This window comes from Gymnogyps californianus, unplaced genomic scaffold (assembly GCF_018139145.2).
Source record: "Gymnogyps californianus isolate 813 unplaced genomic scaffold, ASM1813914v2 HiC_scaffold_82, whole genome shotgun sequence".
NCBI classification, from domain to species: Eukaryota; Metazoa; Chordata; class Aves; order Accipitriformes; family Cathartidae; genus Gymnogyps; species Gymnogyps californianus.
In genome coordinates this window covers 26,974-47,731 of record NW_026114475.1, presented here as the reverse complement: position 1 = coordinate 47,731, position 20,758 = coordinate 26,974, and the positions used below count along the sequence as shown (strand labels likewise).

General features: G+C 57.7%; 2 protein-coding genes across 3 annotated transcripts; both read right to left on the bottom strand.

The window, feature by feature from the left end:
- Positions 1–1,216: 1,216 nt before the first annotated feature.
- Positions 1,217–8,098, bottom strand: CDC42EP2 (CDC42 effector protein 2). 2 transcript variants are annotated; one of them, XM_050914788.1, is made up of 3 exons: positions 8,067–8,098; positions 1,493–2,313; positions 1,217–1,320 (listed from the first exon to the last, which is right to left on the bottom strand). In XM_050914788.1, exon 2 carries the CDS (start codon positions 2,225–2,227, stop codon positions 1,505–1,507), a length of 723 nt encoding a protein of 240 aa, XP_050770745.1. In that variant the 5' UTR covers positions 2,228–2,313; positions 8,067–8,098; the 3' UTR covers positions 1,217–1,320; positions 1,493–1,504. The 2 variants fall into 2 exon arrangements, with proteins under 2 accessions (XP_050770745.1, XP_050770744.1); XM_050914787.1 differs by having other exon boundaries at positions 1,217–2,313.
- Positions 8,099–9,553: 1,455 nt separating this feature from the next.
- Positions 9,554–20,418, bottom strand: POLA2 (DNA polymerase alpha 2, accessory subunit). The gene is made up of 18 exons (XM_050914784.1): positions 20,316–20,418; positions 19,167–19,294; positions 18,975–19,060; positions 18,673–18,727; positions 18,452–18,558; positions 18,156–18,349; positions 17,924–18,012; positions 17,611–17,766; positions 17,406–17,468; positions 17,275–17,317; positions 16,898–17,016; positions 16,318–16,356; positions 15,912–15,985; positions 14,274–14,382; positions 12,347–12,453; positions 11,991–12,050; positions 11,481–11,607; positions 9,554–10,257 (listed from the first exon to the last, which is right to left on the bottom strand). Exons 1-18 carry the CDS (start codon positions 20,416–20,418, stop codon positions 10,111–10,113), a joined length of 1,806 nt encoding a protein of 601 aa, XP_050770741.1. The 3' UTR covers positions 9,554–10,110.
- Positions 20,419–20,758: the final 340 nt, after the last annotated feature.

Below are 20,758 nucleotides of genomic sequence, written 5' to 3'. Positions count from 1 at the left end.
CACAACTGCGTGGTGACGAGCTACGAGCTCATTAATCTAATGACTCGTTATTTAACGATACCTGTAAGAAACAGCAAATCGATGACGTAAAGAAATACACGGTCAGGCTCCGGCAAGCCAGCAAAAAGTCAGTGTGCTCTTCAAGAGGTGCCTTAATTCCTTACTGGGCAGGGGACTCCCAGTCTCATTCTGGGCTAAAACTCCCAGAAACAGTTAAAAACGATGCAGTTAATTAACGACGGCCTCTAGGAAACGAGGTCCCGCTTGCTTTTGCGCCGTTACCGAGTCCGACAGGCTTCTCTTGTCCTCGATTCAGAGATCGGGAAGGAGAATGAAAGCCCTCGCAGTTAAGGTCTTTTGCCCCGATGTCAGCAGAATTGGCATTTCCAGTAATTATTTATTTTTTTTTAAATTATTTTTTTTAAAAGCAGAAGGGATTCGCATTCCTTTCTGCGTGCCGAAGCGTTTCACCCCCTCGTTCCGCCGTCCATCCAAACAATCCGCGATTGATGGAGACGGCGTCTTTCGGCAGAATGAATTTCACCCCGTCGCGCAGGAATCTGGCCGGGTGGTCGCTCACCCTTCACTTAACATTTTTTTTTGGGTTGGTCGGTTGGTTTTTTTTGCATCTTATTTACGACTTTAAATTCCAACCCCAAGCTCCAGCCACGGATTGACTTGCTAAAACACAGCCCGAGCGGGGTTTGTTTTTTTTTTTTTAAGCCTCTCCTTAGAGACAGCGCAACCTTAAAGCCCGACGGAGCCTTTTGCCGCGTAACCGCTAGATTTACCGATTTGTGGGATCTCAAAGAAATTAAAAAGTCGAAGGCTGACATTTGACATCACCTTGATGATTCGGGTGATGGGCAGACAGCGAGTGTCACACCTTTCGCCTCGACTGAGTGCAAACCGCAGCCCTTCTTCAAGCAAAAAAAAAAAAAACACAACCGAAAACCCCCCCAAAAATCCCCCAAAACCCCAAAATCCTCCCGACCGAGACATCTGGGAATTCAACCGTCGCCGTTTCATCCCGTCCAGTAGCACAAACGTTTATAACGGCGCGGTGTTTTATTTTCTACCGCTCGGCGCAGTCCTACGGTTCGATCCGTCGCTAGCGGTGAAGTTGATACAGGCAAGCAGCGATATAATCCGGCAGCGAGCGCTGCCTGTTTCGTCTTGGCTTCGTAGGGCGGTTGGGTTTTGGTTTTTGGTTGGTTTTTTTGTTTTTTTTTTTCTCCTCCCCACGCTGAGGGAATAGCCGGAGTTCTGCGGGGAGCGGCGCCGAGGATAAACCCTCACGTCCCGTTCGCACGACGGGCTCTGCGAGAGGAAACAACAACATCGCCGTCAGCGCCCCGCCGAGGGAAGGCGCGTGGAGGCAAACTTGTGAGTTGGAGCTGAAATTTAAGAGCCGCTTGGCAAAAAAAAAAACCACAAACCACCCAAAAAATAATAATAATAATCATCATCATCCATTTCTCAACGTCTTTACCTTGAGTTGTCTTCACGTCAAGATTTCCTGCCTGCCCGAATCCTGTATAGAGCCACCCACTCGCTCTGCTTGGTGTTTCTCCATCACTTGCAGGACGTCCTCCAAAATGGACGGCCCCAAATCCACGTGGAGGGAGAGGAGGGAGCCGGCGTGGGAGAGGAAGGGCGGCTCGGCGTTCCCCTCCTCCTCGGCGAAGCCGTTCGTCGGGGCGCCGAAACGCGAGGCGCAGGGATGCGGCGGCGGCGGCGGCGGGACGGCGTTCCTGCCCTCGCCGTTCTCCTCCTCGCCTTCCCGGTTTCGCGCCGGCGGGGTTTTGTCATCCAGGTGTAACCGCGGCGGTTTCGGCGGGGCTTGCGCCGAGGGCAGCGTCAACGCCTGCGGCCCGCCGATGACGGGCAAGGAGATGGCGTTTTTAAGGAGGGGAGATGAAGTCTCCGAGGACGGCTGCTCGCAGCCGGAGATGGTTGCCGTCCTGGAGAACTCGAAGGGCGCCGCGTCGGGGCTGTCCTTGTCGGAATCGAAGCTGCCTTCGGTCCTGGGGAGGAGATGAAATTTGCCCTGAAGGAAGGAAATGTCCCCAAACATGTCGCTCTCCCCGCCGCTGCCGATGTGAATCGTGTGCCTGAAGTCCCCCAAGGGCGGGCTGATCATGTCGGAGGAGAGGATGTCGCGGAGTTTCTCCTTCTTTCCCTTCCGGCTGCCCCTCTTCAGGTAGATCGGCACCTTGGTGGACATCGCACCGAGGAGCGAAGCTCTTCCGCGCGCCGACTCAAGAGACGGTTGTCTTCCTAGACCTCAGCAAGGCGGGCTTTAAAAATAATCTGCAAAATTAAAAAAAAAAAAAAAGAAAAAAAAACCGCTTAAAAGCAAGTTATAACATGTAGAACAGAGATCCTCAACGTCAACACGTCCCAGGAAATTAATTCCAGACGTTCGCCGGTTCTCTATCGAAAGTTCGTTGGCTGCGTTATCGATAACAAAACAACCCAGGTAATTAAATCCAGGCACTCGGGGCCTCTCCTCGAGATTTGTTTCGAGTGGGAGTAAAATCAGGAACGGGGTCAGAGCTGGAAATCCAAAAGGATTTGCATTTTTATGGGGGAATCGGGGTCCGGAGTTAAAGGTTGGGAGAGCGCGGCGTCGAAAAGCGGCTTTTCTAGCCCAAAAGAGGAGATTTTTTTTTTTTCACTTCAATTCCCTCTCCTCTTGGCCATGCATAACCCAGCCCCACCCAACAACAAACGAAAATAAAAAAATAATGGAGATTAAGGCGTGAGGGGGAAGGAAGTCGGGTTTTTTCCCCCCGTTTTAGTCATGTTCGTTCAACTGCGACGCTTTACGCATTCCGTTCTAAGCGAGATTTTTCAGCCGTGGGGAGAAACGGGGCAAAAATGGGCATTTTTGGTGATGATAACGTTACGGACGACCTCGGGAGACGCCTCGGTGGGACAGAAAAAGGGAGGAAACGGGTTTCAGGCCACCTGAGCATTACTTTTTTAAAAATCAGCAAGCAGAAAGGTCTGGAGATTTAGCCTTTATCGCTAAATTTTCTGGGGGAAAAAATGAAATCCCATCGCTCCTTGTTTCTGTAAAACCGTATCCGATCTGCCGCCGGCTGCGAGCACAGAACAGGGTTTATAAGGGATTCAGAGACGGGTTTGTCCGGCGCGCTGAGCCCCGCCGCCGCTAAAACAACCGCTCCTAACAGCTTCCAGCCTGTTTTATGCTGTTTGTACCACACCTCCCGGCACAGCCGCGCCTAGAAAACGAGAGCCGACGGTGAAACCACGGCTGAAACCACTGCGGCCGAGCCCTGCTCCTCAAATCGACCCCCGAACCGTCGCCGGCGAGCGGTCACGAGCGATTCCCCGGTTGTGGTTTTCCCCGTCAGCCGCTCACCGATGAACACCACAAAGCCCAGCTGGGAAACAGTCGTTCCCCCCCCCCCCCGTGTTTTAACAGCCCCAACAACCACATCAGGCGCTTTCCCCCAGCCGAAACCCGCCCCGGCCGGTGCCAAAGAACCAGCAAAAACCAGTCTGCGGCCGACGCCGGATGAATCGAGGCGGGTGACCTTCCCCGAGGGCCGGCGTTTCAATTACGGCGGGAGCCACGCGCCCGGCGGTGTCGAACGCGGCGTCGTTCGGCGGGCGTTGAGCTCTTCGGGATCTCAAGCGCCGGGGTTTCGAGGCGGCGCAGTCCCACCGAGACCGCGGAGGGCTGCCGGATCGTCCCGCCTCTTCCCTGAACCGCGCCTGACCGCTACCCTTTATATTTGTCCTTAAAAATATAATAACGATAGACAGAGGGATGGGAAAATCCCACGTTCACCTTCAACCACCTGATGCACCGTCATCATCGTTAGAAAGCGCTGCCGAAACCACATCCGCGGTCTCATCCTATCTACGCTGCCGGCTTTATTCCCTTTTTTTGGTTGTTTTTTTTTTTTTTCCCCCCACAATTGCCTCTTCTCGGCGCGGAGAAACACCGTTCCATCTCCCTCCCCGCGACCAGAGACCCACGTACGCGCCGCTACAGCCGGAGACGCTCCCGAGGTCACGTTCGGTTGACAGCAGCGTAGGGGAGAGGAGATGGAGCGGCAGAAAAATCGCCCAAACAACACGAAACGAAGCAGGGACGAGACGCCGGCGATGCTGTCGGCATCAGGAACGCGGTTCACCGGTAAGCCCGTTCCCAGCAGCTCCGGCCAGGGAAATAAAAAAAAAAAAAACCAAAATCCTGACGATGCAGAATTCAGCTTCGTTAATCCCGGGCGGATTAAAGCGGGCGGCGTAATGACAGGCTGCAGAGGCGGCGGCTGCGCCGCTCGCGTGAAATACAGGCGCCGTGAGAACACCGGGAAGGGGGGGGGCGAGAAGATGACGGTGGAGCCGCTGCCGTCCGCGGAGAGAAAGGAACCGAAGGAAGCGCTTCTTCCCGGAGATCTGGATTCGGAGGAGCGCCGGTGGCTCGCCGAAACGCCTGCCGGATGCGTGGCCGCAAGCCACCCCGCTCAGCTCCCCTCGCGCCGCGCAACCACAGCCGGTCGTGGGTTAGCCGCGCAAAAGCGCTGAAATCGTTTAAAAACAACAACAAAAAAAAGTGGGTTTATAGGAAAAAAAAAGCCTCTCGTCGCTCGGAAATATTTAATGTCAAGGTTGGGATGCGGGATGACGCCGAGGGGGCCGAGCGTGCGTCGGGGAGCGACCACCGCCGTGAAAAGGATCGTTTCCCCTCCCGGACAGCACAGGAACTTGGGTTCAACATCTTCCACCGAACAGAAATCGCTCTCCCTCACCCCAATTTCTCCTCCCTGCTCCTCTCCGCCATCCTCTTCTTTCCCAAGCCTGGGCTCCGGCCGAAAATCCAGCGCCCCACTGGGCTGGGACAAAGGCCGCCTGTGATCACCGCCAGCGCCAAAGCGAGCTCCCGGAGCCGGGGTGAACGCCGGGAAAGTTCAGGGCTGCGGGTAGCGCCCTTTCCCTTTGTGCTCGGGGAGAAAAAAAAACCCACAACACAACAAAAAAAAGACCTCGGAAAAGGGGATTTGGTGCCGGCGCAGCCTGGGAAAGGGTCAGCGAGCCCCGAAAACACACGGAATAGGGTTTTTTTTGATCAGAGAAATCCTTAAAATCCCTTTTCCCGGCATTTTCCAGCGCCGACAACCAAGTAAACCGGCTCAAAAGATGGGAGCGTTACCAGCGCGCCTGATTCCCTGCAGCAGTGACACGGAACAGGTGGAAAACGAAGTCGGAAAGGGAGCACAAAACCAAACGTAAAACCCTCGCTAACTTCTTTACGGGGGTTTTCACCGGCGTTCAGCCGCGCGGCGCGTCCTTCCGTCGGCCGAGCCGCCGGCGGGTGCCTCTTCCCAGCCCGCCGGGCGCGTCCTCGGTGATTTAAGGCTTTAACCGAAAGCTTTTTCGCCTCCCGATTAGCGTGACGAGGCGTACCCCGTTAGCGCCGCGGTTCGGGTGACTCGCCAAGCTGCTGCCGGAGCGTTTCGCGACGGTGCCGGCGTTTCAAAACCTCGTTACGCACCAAGGATAATCCAGGCGTTCCCGCCAACCGCGACTCGCGGTAAAGAGAGAAATGGGGGAAAATTGAGGCGGTTTCTCACAGGAGGAAGAAGGAAAAAAAACCCCAACGGGAGGTGCTTCGAGAGAAGATCGGAGGGCTCCAACTCAACCCGCGCCCCACGCGAGCCTTCGTTTTAGCTGCTCGTCGTTAAGAAGCCGGCTGAAAGCCCGAGGCGCCGAGATTTAACGTCTCTCCCAGCATCTCCGCTGACGTCCGCCTCCGGAATATTCGCCCCTTTCCCCAATTTGCCTTTTTGATTCCCCACAGAGGAAAAACGCGTGTCTTTTTTGCCCGTTTTCATCGATTCGGGCTTCGGCACGTGAAATTTCGTTTCCTTCCCGCCTGTTTTGGGCAATTTAGGGTTCACAAAACCTGTTGTTTCTTTTGGGCCCGTTTTCAGCAGCGTAGGCTTCAGTAACGTGAGAATTTGTTTCTTTTTCTGCCCGTTTTCAGCAATTTAGACTTCGCCACACGAAAATCCGTTTCCCTTCCGCCCGCTTTCAGCGGTTTATGCTTTGCCACTCAAAAACGTGGGGGTTTTTTAGCCCATTTCGCAGCAATTTATGCGTCGTTACACGAAGAGCCGGCCCTTCCTCAGCCCCCCGGTTCCTCGCAGAGCGGCCGTTTGCCCATCCCGGCGTCTCCGCCAACTCTTTTTATCAAGATCTTGCAAAAACAGCGATGAAGCGACGGAAGCTTAAATTCCTTTTCCGCGCTCAAAGGTGCGGAAATCAAGCGAGCGAGCAACCGCCGCGGAAAACGAAGGCAGATCCTTCCGTCTCTCCCCCTCTTTGAGCCTTTTTGAGCCTTTTTGCACCTTTTATCGGTGCCCAGAGAAAATCCTCGCCTAAAATTCCGTACCCGGAAAGAGGTTTTGCCCTTCTATCCCCCACGGAGGACGGGATATTCAGGCGGGAGATGAAAACGCACCCCCTTTTCCCATGGTCCCCGAGCCGGAGGAGCGTTGGGGCGCAGCAAAGGGACCCTTCGGGATGGGGATTATCGATTTTTTTAGGGAATAGGGATGTTTCGGAGCGATGCCAAAAGCCTTTTGCGGATGTGTGGGGTGACGCCCCGGCAGCCGGCATTGATCCGTGAGGAAGGATTTATCCGAGATCATCCAGTTATCGCAAAAGCTGAAATCGGTTAAAACGGGGAATTAATTTCTCTCCGCAGGATCGCGGCGCCGGCGCTGTCCTACCTCGAGCATCCGACACCGGCGCTGTCCTACCTCGAGCATCCGACGCCGAATCCGGATGAGGGGCGCGCGCCGGATCGGCAAGCGGGGAGGCAAGAGCCGCTGGCGACGTCTCTGCGCCGAGGGACACCGCGGCAAGGTGCGTTCGGGGCACGGCAGCGCCGGCTCTCCCCTCCGAACAGCCGCGTCATCCAACGCTGTTGGGTTTGGGGTTTTTTTCCCCCCCGCCCAGGACTGGGAAAACACCGATATCGGGGAGAGATTTTCACCAATCAGGAAAATCCAAGGAGGAAAGTTGGAGGATGAGGAAATGCCGGCGCACGGTAGGAAAATGCGGCGGCCTCAACCGTAGCCGAACCCCTCCCCGCGCCTCAGTTTCCCCGGCTGCGCCGTGCCGCCCGCTGCAGCGGCGACAAACCGAAGCCGAGGTGGGGGGGGGGGGTGAAAAAAAAAGCCGTAAAACCAGGAAAAACAACTCTTGAGGGCGGCTCCTCCCGGCCGAGCCCCACCCGAGTGCCGGGGAAGCGCCGGGAATTCCCGGGTGGGGATCCTGGCGCAGGCATTCGGGGTGGGATGAGGGCACAGGTCGCTTCTCTTTCCCCGTGATGGGGTCGGAGTCCGCTCCGGCTATCCGGGGCAACTCCTTGAAATATGGATTTAAAAAAAAAAAAAAAAAAATCCCTGAATCCCCGTTTGCACTAAAAAAAAAAAAAAAAACAAACCCCTCCTCCCTGAAAAATCCCGGAGCAGGATCCGGCCTCGCTCCCCGAAAGCGCGCCGTCTGCGCCGGGGATCTGTCGGCTAATTTAAGCCGGGGGCAGTCGGAAAGCTCGCAGCTGGGGGCTAAAATTAAGAGGTGGCTGCGGAGAAACGGGGAGGGGGGGCGAGAAGGGGGGGGGCGCCGGGGAAGGGATCCGCTCTTTTTTCCCTTGGGAAAAAAGGATGGAATCATTCCCCCGCCGTCTCCTTTAAATTGGGGAGCAGGGATGTGACAGGGACACAAAAACATCCTTAATTGCATGAAAAAGAACTGCCCCCCCCACACAGACCTCGTCCTCGGCATCCCGACCGCTCGCAGCGGCAGGGATTTGCAAGCCGGTGCCGTGATCCGCCGGGAAGAGAGGCCAAATCCGCGCCCCCCCCCCCCCCCCCAGCTCCCAAATTTACCGCCGTGTCCCCCACCACCACCCCTTAACGGCTACACCCGATGCCGGCACCGGTGACCCGGAGCTGGGACGACAGCCCGGGGGGGAAATCTCACCGGAAAGCAAAACCGGGGTCGCGGCCGATACTCACCGCGTCTTCCTCCCGGTCTGGCGGCTGAGCCGGAGCCAACCGCGGCCGTTCCCTTCCTCCCAATGCCGGAGCGTCGGCGCAGCCGGCTCCGAGCCAACGTGCAAGCCCCACCCCGGCACGGGGCCTCGCTTCCCCCTTCCCGGGGAGGCAGGCGGGAGGGGGGGGGAATCCTTTTTTCCTCCCCCCTTTCCCAAAACACGGAATGACGGCGTTCGTTTCTCACCGGGATGAAGAGCCGGATGGCTTCACCTTTCCCCACGGCAGGCGGGAAACGCCGTCGCGCCTCGATTTCCCCGCTCCGCCACGGGAAAGACGCCGCGGCGATCCAGCTCTCCGGTAGAAAAAAAAAAATCCCTGGGGAAATAGAAATAAAGCTGGAAAAATTCCTGCTGGCGTCAGAGGGAAGCGGGGGATTCCCTACGGAGCGGCGTAGCTCCCCCCCCCGCCTCCAAAAATAAATTAAAAAAAAAAAAAATCCTTGGCCAACTCGTAATGCCGGAGCCTCCGCTCGTTTAAATCCCAAATTAGCCTCGTCCTCAAGGATCATCTAATTAAGCCGGAAAATGAGATGCCGGCTGCTTCGGTCCTGATGGATTTGAATCGGAAACGCGCCCCCCCCCCCCCGCCATCGGCGCGGCACCCAGCTCGTCCCCGCTCGTGTTTGAACTAAACCCGGCGTTTTTATGAGGGGAAACTGAGGCAAAAGCCAAAAATGGGGAGAAAACGGGGGTTTTTGGCTCCCCTCCTCCTGCAAGGCTGAAGGAAAAAAAAACTGGAATCTCTGGAAAAAAGTGTGTGGGGGGGGAAGCTCTTTTACCCAACGCTGGGAAAAAAAAACGGTGTTTTATTTGGGGTGAAGCGCTAAAATCGGCAAGAGACCAGAGGAGGAACCGAGATGCGACGGTTGGAGAAGACCGCAACGCTGCCCAGCTGCTCTGCGCTGATATTTGGGGAGAAAAGAGACGTTTTCCGGCAAATCCTGGCCAGCCGGAGTTACGCACACACACGCACAAAAAAAAAAAATCACAAGGGGATCTCCCTCTCCGGACCCCGTTTTCCCCTGGTTTTCCCCTAAATACGCCCCAACGCCCCCGTGGGATTTGAAGGGTGAGAGAAGATAAAGACGCCGCTTCTCGAGGGAGTCGGTAATAAGGCCGGGCAGGTAATTAAGTGGAAAATTAACGAAGGGAGACGCGCGCCGGCTCAGCACCGACTGACGAGGTTGTTTTCCGGCCTCCCGCCACCTGTACCTGCCCCGCGGCGGGGACTTATGAAACTCATTCAGCGGATTTACCTTTTTTCCAGAAAAAAAAAAAAACCAACCTTTTTCCCCCCTTTTTCCCCCTGGCATCGGAGCGGAACAAACACCGGGAGAGGCGGAGCCGAGCTCTGGAAGGATTTTAATTAATTTTCAGCTTCGTCGCCACAAATTTCAGGCAAAACGCGGGGGAAAAACGTTTCAAACCCAAAGCCGGCGTTGGTTTTTTTTTTTTTTGCCCGCAGCCGAGCCAGGAGCTGCGGCATCCTTCACCGAAGCCGCGGTGAAACAGCGGCACAGCCCCCCCGGCACCGGTAAATTAATTGCTTTCGGACTAATTAAACTCAGAGTCCCCTAATGAGGAAGCTCAACGCAAACGATGGCACGCAGGAGGTGAAGCCAGGACGCCGGTACCCCGGCAGAGGAGGATTTCGGCCTCGCCGCGCACCGAGATTCCCCTTTCCGCACCAGGATTCCTCTTTTCCCGTGGGTAAATATCATCTTCGTTAACTTAACGAGCGGGAAGGGAAGCCGCAGCTCCCGCTCCAGCTAACGAGCGACCCCGAATCGCCCTGCGCGTCCGTGGCTGCTGACCCAGCTCGCCCGAAACCGCACCCGTAAAAATCGCTACCAAAAAAATCACCTCCCGCGCTTATCGTTAATCAATTAATTCGCAATTATTTGAACCCCAAATTCAGAGTGTATTTTAACGGCGATTTCTTTCCGTGAAGAAACGAAGTCGTAGGCGGAAGAAGGGTCCGAGAAATAAGTCTCCGGCCCGGCGAGTTAGATTTTAACGACTTGAGCGGCAACACACGGACTCTTCCGCTCGCCCTCGGCGTCCTCCCGCTGTACGTACAGGCGGCCGTAGGTACCCCCCACCTGGCCCTTCGTCAGCCGACCGGGATTGATGCAGACGCAGCCCAGCACGTCCTGCGGGAATACGAGAGCGATGGTGACGGATACAGATGCTGAGAGCCGCCCGGCTACAGCCGACGCGGATGCCGACAGCCGCATGGCTACAGCCGATGCGGACGCCGACATGGACGCTGACATAGACACCCAGCTACAGCCGACGTGGACGCCGACAGCCGCCCGGCTACAGCCGACGTGGATGCGGACATGGACACCAATGTGGACACCGACAGCCACCCAGCTACAGCCAACGCAGATGCCAACAGCCGCCCGGCTACAGTCGATGCGGATGCTGACATGGACACCGACGCGGATGCCGACAGCCGCCCGGCTACAGCCAATGCGGACGCCAACATGGACACTGACATAGACACCCAGCTACAGCCGACGCGGATGCCGACACGGACGCCGACAGCCGCCCGGCTACAGCCGACATGGACGCGGACATGGACACCAATGTGGACACCGACAGCCACCCAGTTACAGCCAACGCGGATGCCAACAGCCGCCCGGCTACAGTCGATGCGGACGCCGACATGGACACTGACGCGGACGCCGACAGCCGCCCGGCTACAGCCAACGCGGATGCCGACATGGGACACCCAGCTACAGCCGATGCGGACACTGGCAGCCGCCCAGCTACAGCCGATGTGGACGCCGACGTGGACACTGACACGGATGCCAACAGCCGCCTGGCTGCAGCCGATGCGGGCACCGACGCGGACACCCAGCTACAGCCAACACGAACACTGACATGGACACCGACACGGATGCGGACACTGACAGCTGCCCGGCTACAGCCAACACGGACGCCAACATGGACACTGATGCGGATGCTGACAGCCGCCCGGCTACAGCCGACGCGGACGCCAACAGCCGCCCGGCTACAGCCGACACGGACGCCGACATGGACACGAACGTGGACACCAACAGCCGCCCGGCTACAGCTGACACGGACACCGACATGGACACGAACGTGGATGCCGACACCCGCCCGGCTACAGCCACCGTGGACGCCGACACGGACACTGACAGCTGCCCGCTACAGCCACCGCGGACACCAACATGGACACGAACGTGGACGCCGACAGCCGCCCAGCTACAGCTGACACGGACGCCAACAGCCGCCCGGCTACAGTCGCTGCCGTACGTCCGCCTGTGCTTTATTCGCGCTGTAACCCGGGTTTTGCCCAAGCGCAGTGGTTTCGGGGTTATTTCGGCGGGCGCACGCACCGACCGACCTTAACGAAGTACCGCAGCTCCGAGGGGGTGACGAGGACGTCCGGTGTGACGGGTAGCGCGGCGTAGCTGCAGAAGCTCTCGTAGTCGACGTTCAGCTCCTCCGAGGGGGGGTACAGCGGGTAGTAACTGCCGGCGGAGGGACGGGGGGGGGAAAGAGGTTACCGCAGCCAGGAACAACCGCCTTCGCCTGTAGCAACAAGCCTCGGCCACAACCGGCAGATAATTTGGGGGCAGAAAGAGTTATTTCTGCTTCTTCTGACCGTCGCCAGGTATCTCTGAGGGCAGCGGTCAGCTGGGGAAGCCTGACGCACAGCAGGCGGAGGACTTACAGCGCTAAAAACCCTCTGACTCTATTTTTAAAGGGTTATCAAAGCCCAAAAGGACATTTTTTTTAGGTTAAAAAAAGACTTTATAAGGGAAGATGGCGAGAACAGTGCAGGAGGCTCCCTCGTTCGGCCAGAAAAAAGCCCTTTTTGGGGTTGACCGGGTGTTTGGTACTCAGCCCTCACCTCCTCTGCGTCAGGATGTGCTTGAGGATTCGCGTGAACCTGTCCGAGATCCCGGATGAGCTGCGAGAGAAAACGAGCTGTAAAACCGTTAAGAAAAGGGAGGAAAAGGGAAAAAAGAAACACCAAACTCGCGGGCTGTACTGATTAATTAGGCACGCAGCCTAATTAACGAGCCGGGAGCCACTCTGCCAAGCACCGGGAGAGAAACGAGCCGCTGGAGGAGACAACCGAGGGGGGAACGCCCACGGACGAAGCTTCCTGCCGAGATCCCGCAAATTTGGGGCTGGATCCAACGGCCGGCGGGAGATTCCCCGCTCCGACGCGTTCCCGAATCCGGGCTTCCCGCCGGCACCCACCTGCTGATCTCCTCGGCGCCCATGTGGAAGAGGAGGTCGGTGGAGGTGAGGCCGAAAACGACGCCGTCGACGTCCAGGGTGCAGGGGTCCGACACGAAGTGGACACGCTGGCGGCGGGGTGGGGGGGGAAGAGGGTGACGCCGGGGCGGGCTGCGGCTTTGCCAACCCCGCCAGCGCAAAACAGACCCCAAAACGCCCCAAACCCGCCCCAAAACGCCCCAAACCCGCCCCAAACCCACCCCAAAACGCCCCAAACCCGCCCCAAAACGCCGCAATCACGCTGGGCTTTCCTCAGATACCCCAAATCAGTCCTAAACTGCCCCAAACCTGCCCTAAAACATCGCAATCATGCTGAGCTTTCCTTAAACGCTCCTAAAGCTGCCCTAAAACGCCCCAAACCCACCCTAAAATGTCACAATCACGCTGAGCTTTCCTTAAATGCCCCTAAACCAGTCCTAAAACGCCCCTAAACCCACCCCAAAATACCCCAAACCCGCCCCAAAACGCTGCAGTCACGCTAGGCTTTCCTCAAATACCCCAAATCTGCCCTAAACTGACCCAAATCTGCCCTAAAGTGTCACAATCACACTGAGCTTTCCTTAAACGCTCCCAAACCCGCCCCAAAACGCTCCCAAACCCGCCCCAAACGCTCCCAAACCCGCCCCAAAACGCTCCCAAACCCGCCCCAAAACGCTCCCAAACCCGCCCCAAACGCTCCCAAACCCGCCCCAAAACGCTCCCAAACCCGCCCCAAAACGCTCCCAAACCCGCCCTAAAACGCTGCAGTCACGCTGGGCTTTCCTCAAATACCCCAAATCTGCCCTAAACCACCCCAAATCTGCCCTAAAACGTCGCAATCACGCTGAGCTTTCCCTAAAACGCCCCAAACCCGCCCTAAAACGCCCCAAACCCGCCCTAAAACATCACAGTCATGCTGAGCTTTCCTTAAACGCCCCTAAACCAGTCCTAAAACGCCCCAAACCTGCCCCAAAACGCTGCAGTCACGCTGGGCTTTCCTCAAATACCCCAAATCTGCCCTAAACCACCCCAAATCTGCCCTAAAACGTCACAATCACGCTGAGCTTTCCTTAAACGCCCCAAACCCACCCTAAAACACCCCAAACCTGCCCTAAAACGTCACAATCATGCTGAGCTTTCCTTAAACGCTCCTAAACCCGCCCCAAAATGCCCCAAACCCGCCCCAAAATGCCCCAAACCCGCCCCAAAATGCTGCAGTCATGCTGGGCTTTCCTCAAATGCCCCAAATCTGCCCTAAACCACCCCAAACCTGCCCTAAAACGTCGCAATCACGCTGAGCTTTCCTTAAACGCTCCTAAACCAGTCCTAAGACGCCACGATCTTTCTAAGCTTTCCTCAAAAGCCCAAAACGTGCCCCAAAAAACGCCGCAGCCGTGCTGGCCTTTCCCCCAGGAGCATCAGAAGCTGCTCCCTAGAAAAAGAATTAAATTAGGGAATTGTAACCCAAAAAGGGCTGGGAAGAGGCACAGGATCACGGCGAGAGCCGAGAAGGAGCTCCGTGCGGCGCCGGCTCGACCGCCGCAGGTTTCCCGGCGCTGACACCGTCTCGCTGCGTTTATTTAATTCCCCGTTTGCTCGTTAAGCGTCTTGGGGAACGCCGCGACCTAACGAGCGAGGCGCGGGGATCACCGGATTTCCGCTCCCAAATCCCTTCTCCCCCAGGAAGTCGCACCTCCGCCGATATTTGCTCCCAAAAGGGGCTATTTTTGGCAAGAAACCGCTGCCGGATGGAAAAAAAAAAATGCCGGAATTAAAAAAAAAAAGGGGAGATTTCATCTCAAGCCTCGGCAACTTGTTTTTCCGAGGACGGGTGGGGTTTTCCCAGAAATTTGGCATTTTTCGGCTTCTTTGGGGTAAAAAGCGGAATTGTTGAACGGGGATTCGTTACCGGTTTGTCGTCCTTCGGCAGCTCGGGGCAGAGGAACGGCGGCTGCGGGTAGACGTAGTCGTGGTGGACGTCCCGCAGCGAGGGGACGAAGACGAGCTGAGAGCCAGCGCTGTCGGAAAAAAAGAGGGAAAAACCAGGGGATTAAGGAGCGAAGAGGAACCGAGAGCCGGCGCGGTCGGAAAAAAGAGGGAAAAACCAGGGGATTAAGGAACGAAGAGGAGCCGAGAGCCGGCACGGTCGGAAAAAAGAGGGAAAAACCAGGGGATTAAGGAATGAAGAGGAGCCGAGAGCCGGCGCTGTGGAAAAAAAGAGGGAAAAACCAGGGGATTAAGGAACGAAGAGGAGCCGAGAGCCGGCAGCGGTCGGAAAAAAGAGGGAAAAACCAGGGGATTAAGGAACGAAGAGGAGCCGAGAGCCGGCGCTGTCGGAAAAAAGAGGGAAAAACCAGGGGATTAAGGAACGAAGAGGAGCCGAGGGCCGGCGCTGTGGAAAAAAAGAGGGAAAAACCAGGGGATTAAGGAACGAAGAGGAGCCGGGAGCTGGCGCGGTCGGAAAAAAGAGGGAAAAACCAGGGGATTAAGGAACAGGCGGAGCCGAGGAACATTTCAACACCCGGAAACAGCGCTTTATGTAGAAACTACAGCCGGAACCTTCAAAACTAGCCCATTTTTGGGGGGCATTCTGGCAGCGAGAGGACCCCAAATCTGCTGAAATCCCCCCCAAAACCCACTCGGTTTTTGCGGGAGAGGTGTTTCCCCCCCTGCGAAGGGCAAGCGCTGCGAGAAGGTGATCGGTTTTTTTTCTCCGGGGGCTCGAAGCCCCCGGAGAGCGTTGACAAACAATCGGGTTGTGAATACAGCTTTCCCCCGTTGCGCAGGGACCTCAGCGAAGCAAAAAAGCATTAAAAAAAAAAAACTGAACCACCCCAAAAAGAGCTTAAAACCAGCCTTTTTGGTGAATTTAAAAAACAATGCTAAAGGAAAAGGTCTGGCTATGCTAAGAGGCGGCGGTGGGTCTGAGAGACGCCGGAGCGGCGCGGAGTTTTTGGGGTGTCCCCCCAAGCCCTCGAACGCAGGACAGCCGGCGCGAGGGCGGCGCGGCCCCGTGGCTGCCGGCGGATGAAAGAGGCAGGCAGCGCCCGGCAGGAAAGGGAGAGAAAAAACCAAAAACGCACCAAAAAAACCCAAAAAACCCAAACAAAAACCAACCACAAAACCCCAAAACAAACCAGCTCGCTTGTTCTTTGTTCGCCCCGTCCCTCGCGCCGCCGGGAAGGGTGAAGCGCCGTCAGCCGGCGCCGGGATGACACCGAGGAGAGGAGGAGGGGGGAAAAAAAAAAAGCAAGCGCCGTCAAGCGTTCCCGGTTCCTTTCTCCTCGGATTTTTAGCAGGGAAAAAACCGGGATCCGGCTCTAAACGCGTCTGGCAGCGGGCGGACGCAGCTCGGATCCATTTCAGAGCCTGTTACGAGGTTTTTTTCAACTAAAATCTCGGGATTTTCCCCCCGCCGCCGCCTGTTTCCTTCGCAGGAATCGGTGGAAATCCCCCCGTCCAGAGCCCATTTGGTGCAGAAAGAAGAGTTTTTGGGCAAAAACTACCTGTGGAGGCTGTAATAATTTCACGCAGTCGCCGTCCCTACCTTCTCGTCCCTTCGATTATCGTCTTCAGGCAGAGTTTGAAGACGTCGGCGAAGGACCCCAGGAGCTGGCAGTTCTAGGGATTGAGGGAAAACGACGGGATTCGCACAATTCCCCCCTTCTTTTGGGGTGCACGGGGAGGACGCCGCGACACCCCCACCGCCTTTCCCCAGCTTCTTCGCCCTCCCGGAGTCCGGCACCACGGATAAATCAACCCAAAATCCGCGTGGATGTAGGAGTTTGAGGGAAAAAACAACCAAATCAGCCCCTACATCACCCCGCTCGCAGGCTGTGGCTCTCACGGGGGTTTTGGGGTACGCCCCGCTGCGCCCCCCCCTCTCCGCTGCCCCACAAGGGATGAAGCCAAGTTTGGGGGGGACCCCAAGGGGCGCCCCAATTTTCCCTCACCTCCACTTGCTCATGCTTGGCATCCAGGAACGGCCCAAACTGCGAAGAAACGGTGAAAAAAAAAAAAATCAGAGAAAACCACAAACCACGCACGTCGCCGAGAGCCAAGTTAAAGGCGTTAAACCCCCAGAAAAAGGTATTTTTTTTTTAAATTATTCTCGTTAATTAAGCTCCAATTTTATCCCGCAAGCCCAAAAGGGGAGACCGATAAAACCAGGGCGTCCTTTCCGAGCGGGAAGTCAGGCTCTGACTGCTGGGGACGGCTCAAAGAGCACGATTCGCTCTTAGAACAAGGCTTTTTTTGTCACTTTGGGGTGAAAAACGGGTGTTCTGTCACTTTGGGGTGAAAAACAGGTGTTTTGGGTTTACGCCTGAGCCGCCTCTCTCCTCAGCAGCGTTTTTTTAATGCTGATTTTCAAGGTTTTGAAACCTCAAACGCGTTTTCACACCGCGGTCTTTTGTTTTATAATATAGAGTCGGTTTAATTAATATAAATAATTAATCTATATAATAAAAGGGGGTCCCTCAAGCCCCGCCCCCCGAGATTGGGGGGGACCCCCTCCCCGCCGCGGCCCCTCACCAGGACGCAGACGTCGGGGCGGTCGCGGGCGATGACCTCGACGAGGTCGGCGAGCGGGTCGTAGGCGATGCTGTCGGAGGTGGTGTAGGGTCCGCAGGCCACCAGCACCATCCTCTGCTCTGCGGGGAGACCGAGGCGGGGTTTGGGGACAAAAAAGGGGGTTTAGGGACAAAAAGAGGGGGTTTGGGGACAAAAAAAAGGGTGTTTAGGAACAAAAAGAGGGGTTTGGGGGGCACAAAGAGGGGGGGTTTGGGGGGCACAAAGGGGGGGCACAAAGAGGGGGGCGGGGGGGCACTTTTCCTGGTCCGGCGGGGAGGTTTAACACATCCCGGCTTTAAACCGGAGCGGCCGCCGGCAGGGGAAGCGTCGGGGCTCACCTGCGGCCGGTTCCGGCGGCGCGTGGAAGGGAAGGGGTACCCCCTGCGGATAAACCATAAACTGCCTCAAAAATCTTCCTTTTTTCACCCCAAAAGGCCTACGCGGGACGCCGGCAGCGCCACGCCGTCACCTCATAGAGCTTCGAGACCACCAGCCTCCTCCCGGTGCTGTTGGTTCCCTCCAACGCCACGATCTAAAGGCGGGTGACAAAAAAAAACGGCGTCGGGCTCGAAATTTGGGTGAGGAAGATTTGGGGTGAGGAGGATTTGGGTGAGGAAGATTTGGGGTGCTCCCCCCCACACCACTGCACCCCAAAAAAATCGCCACGGCCGCACCTGGCCGGGAAAGAGGGAATATTCCTTCAGCTCCGAGAGGTCGAGGGGAACTTGCCGGCCCGAGGAGTGTTCCCGGTCACCCTCCAGCACCACCGATTTGGCGTTGAGCTTCCCGTTGCTGTCGCAACCGATCTGACCCAACACCGTCACCGGTTCCTGCAGGGGGGGGGCGGAAAATGGCAATCCCACCAAAACAGCCGGTTTTGCCCCAAAATGCCAAGAGGTTGGGGTTTTTTTCCCCCCCCCGACCCCATCCAAAGCGGGTGCGGGGTGTTGCGGTGACACCCGGCAGGGTGAGGCGGGGGGGGTTCACCTGCGCCGGGAGGAACACCGAGGCGAAGTCCTCCAGGTGATGGTGGCTCTTCAAGGCGTCACCAAGCTCCTCGATCCTCCACGACAGCGCTACGGAGAGAACACAGGCGTCGTCCGCACCCCAAAACACTCCCCAAAAACAGGGTTTACCACCAAATTGAGGTGGGGCTCACCTCCCCGACCCGCCCCCCCCCCCACCCTCCTTTCACCCCACCCCAGGGTCGTGGCGTCACCTTCCCGCACGTCAAGCGCTTTCTGGAACATAAATTTGTAGTTTTTCGTCAGATTTTCTTCCGGGGGACCGAAAAGTTTCGGGGTGCAACCGCGGCCACCCCGACCGCTCCAGGAGGGACCCTGGACGGAGCCGAACGAGGCCACCACCTCGCCCCGGCTGCTGCGCGCCGCGTATTTTTGAGAAGGGGTGACGCTGCGGGGACAATAAAAAAGGGAGATGATGGTGAGAACCGGTGGCGGTACCGCCGACAGCACCGCCGTCGGCGCCGGCGCCGATCCCGGCGCGCCGGTTTACCTCGGGGAGAAGCTGTTGGGAGAGAAGAGCGCGTAAGGGCTGCGGGAGGAGAGGGTCCGCTTGGGCCGGGGGTTTTCCGGGGTGGAATTGCTGCGTTTTTGGGAACCCTGTGAGGAAAAAAAAACAACAAAAACCTAAGGAATGGTTTTGGGGTGAGGGGTTTTGAGGCAGAAAACGGTGAATTTGGGGGTAGGTTTTGGGGTTAAGGTGTTGGCGCGCACCTTGGACGGCGTGGTGTAGGCGTCCAGCAGCTCATCCTCCTCTTCCTTGTCAAGCCTGCCGGCTCGTTAAGGAGCACCCAAGATCCCTATTTTTGGGGGGATGCCCACTAACACTCCCTTAAGCCATAAACTCCTCCCGTTAACGAGCGCTAACGAGGCTCCGTTTCCAGAGGAGGGGCCGAACGCGCTCCACCGAGGCGGGGTTAGCGCGACGCACCCCACAGGAGACACCGTGACACCCCATTTTTGGGTTTGTTGGGTTTTTTTTTTTTTTAAGAATCACCCCAAAACCCGCAGGATACAGCTCCTGGAGGGAGTGGACATCATGGAGCCCACCGTAGCGGTTGTCCCTCTTCCGGGGAACCCTGCTGTCCCGCTTGGCGAGGACCTGGAGGAAGAAGAGGAGAGGGGTGAGTGTGTTCCCCCCTCTTTGTCCTGGGGGTTTTGGGGTGGGGGATATCGGGGGGACCCCCTCCCCACACACACACACACACCTCGTGCTCGAAGGCGTCGAGGCCGTCGGCAGAGAGCTGGGTGCCGAGGTCCTTGCTGGTGACGAAGGCCAGCAGCTCGTTGGCCAACGCCACCGGGCCCAGCCCGTGGGTCAGGCACAGCTCCACCACTGCGGGCAGGGAAGGGTTAATGGGGTTGGGGATCCCCCCCCCCAAAGGTACCCCAAAACCTGCCGGTGGGCCCCCTCACCTCTCCTGACACCCCTAAATCACTTGAACGCCCCCCCAAACATCTCCCCTCACACCCCCAGAACACCTGACACCCCCAGATCACCCAATACCCCCTCAAACAACCCTCCTCACATCCCCAAACCACCTGCTATCCCCCAAATACCTCCCCTCGCACCCCCAGACCCCCCCCAAGCTACCCAATACCCCCTCAAACACCCCCCCTAACACCCCCAAACCACCCCAAACGCCTCTGCTAATACCCCCAATACACCTGATACCCCCCAAACCCCTCCCTTGACACCCCCAGACCACCCCAAACCCCCTCAAACCACACCCTGACACCCCCAGACCACCCAATACCCCCTCAAACAACCCTCCTGACATCCCCAAACCACCTGATATCCCCCCAAATACCTCCCCTCGCACCCCCAGACCCCCCGACACCCCCCAAACACCCCCAAGCCACCCAATACCCCCTCAAACACCTCCCCTCACACCCCCAGACCCCCCGACACCCTCCAAACACTGCCAAGCCACCCAATACTCCTTCAAACACCCCCCAACACCCCCAAACCACCCAAAACCCCCCAAATGCCTCTGCTAATACCCCCAATACACCCGATACCCCCCAAACCACCCCAAACCCCCTCTGACACCCCCAGACCTCCCCAAACCCCCTCAAACCACCCCCCTGACACGCCCAGACCACCCTAAACCCCCTCAGCCAGCCCCCTGACACACCCAGACCATCCCAAACCCCCTCAAACCACCCCCCTGACACCCCCAGAACACCCAACACCCCCAGACCACCCCAAACCCCCTCAAACCACCCCCCTCACAGCCCTAGCCGCCCCCCCCACCTCCCCTGACACCCCCAGCCCCCCAATACCCCCCCTCCCCGCTCCCCCCAACACCCCCAGCCCCCCCCAGGCCGTGCTCCCCCCCCCCCGGTCCCCTCACGCCTGGCGGGCACGTCCTCCCCCTGGCAGCGCAGTTCGAAGAGCCCCAGCTCCCGCAGCACCGCCTCGGCCGACACCGGCTCCAGCTCCAGCTCCTCCGCCATCTCGGCGGCGAAAAGCCCGCGCAGGCGCGACACCGCCGCGCTTGACGGCAGTGGGGAGGAATAGTGGGCGGGGGCGCACCTTATAAGGAAAGAGGCGTGGCAGCACTAAGGAAAAGAGGTGGGGCTATGCAGATGTTGAGGGTCAACAGGCCAATGGGAGAAGGATGGGCGGGGGGGCGTGGCCGGCGCATCCCCAACTGCCCCCCTCCCCCCGGCCGGGTGGGAGGGGAGGAAAAAGGCGGGAATTTTCCCGCCTTCCCGGGGAGTTTCCTCACAGCGCTGAGGCGGGAAACGGCGCCTCACGGGGACCGACCCAGTCCGGTCGGTCCCTGACAGGATC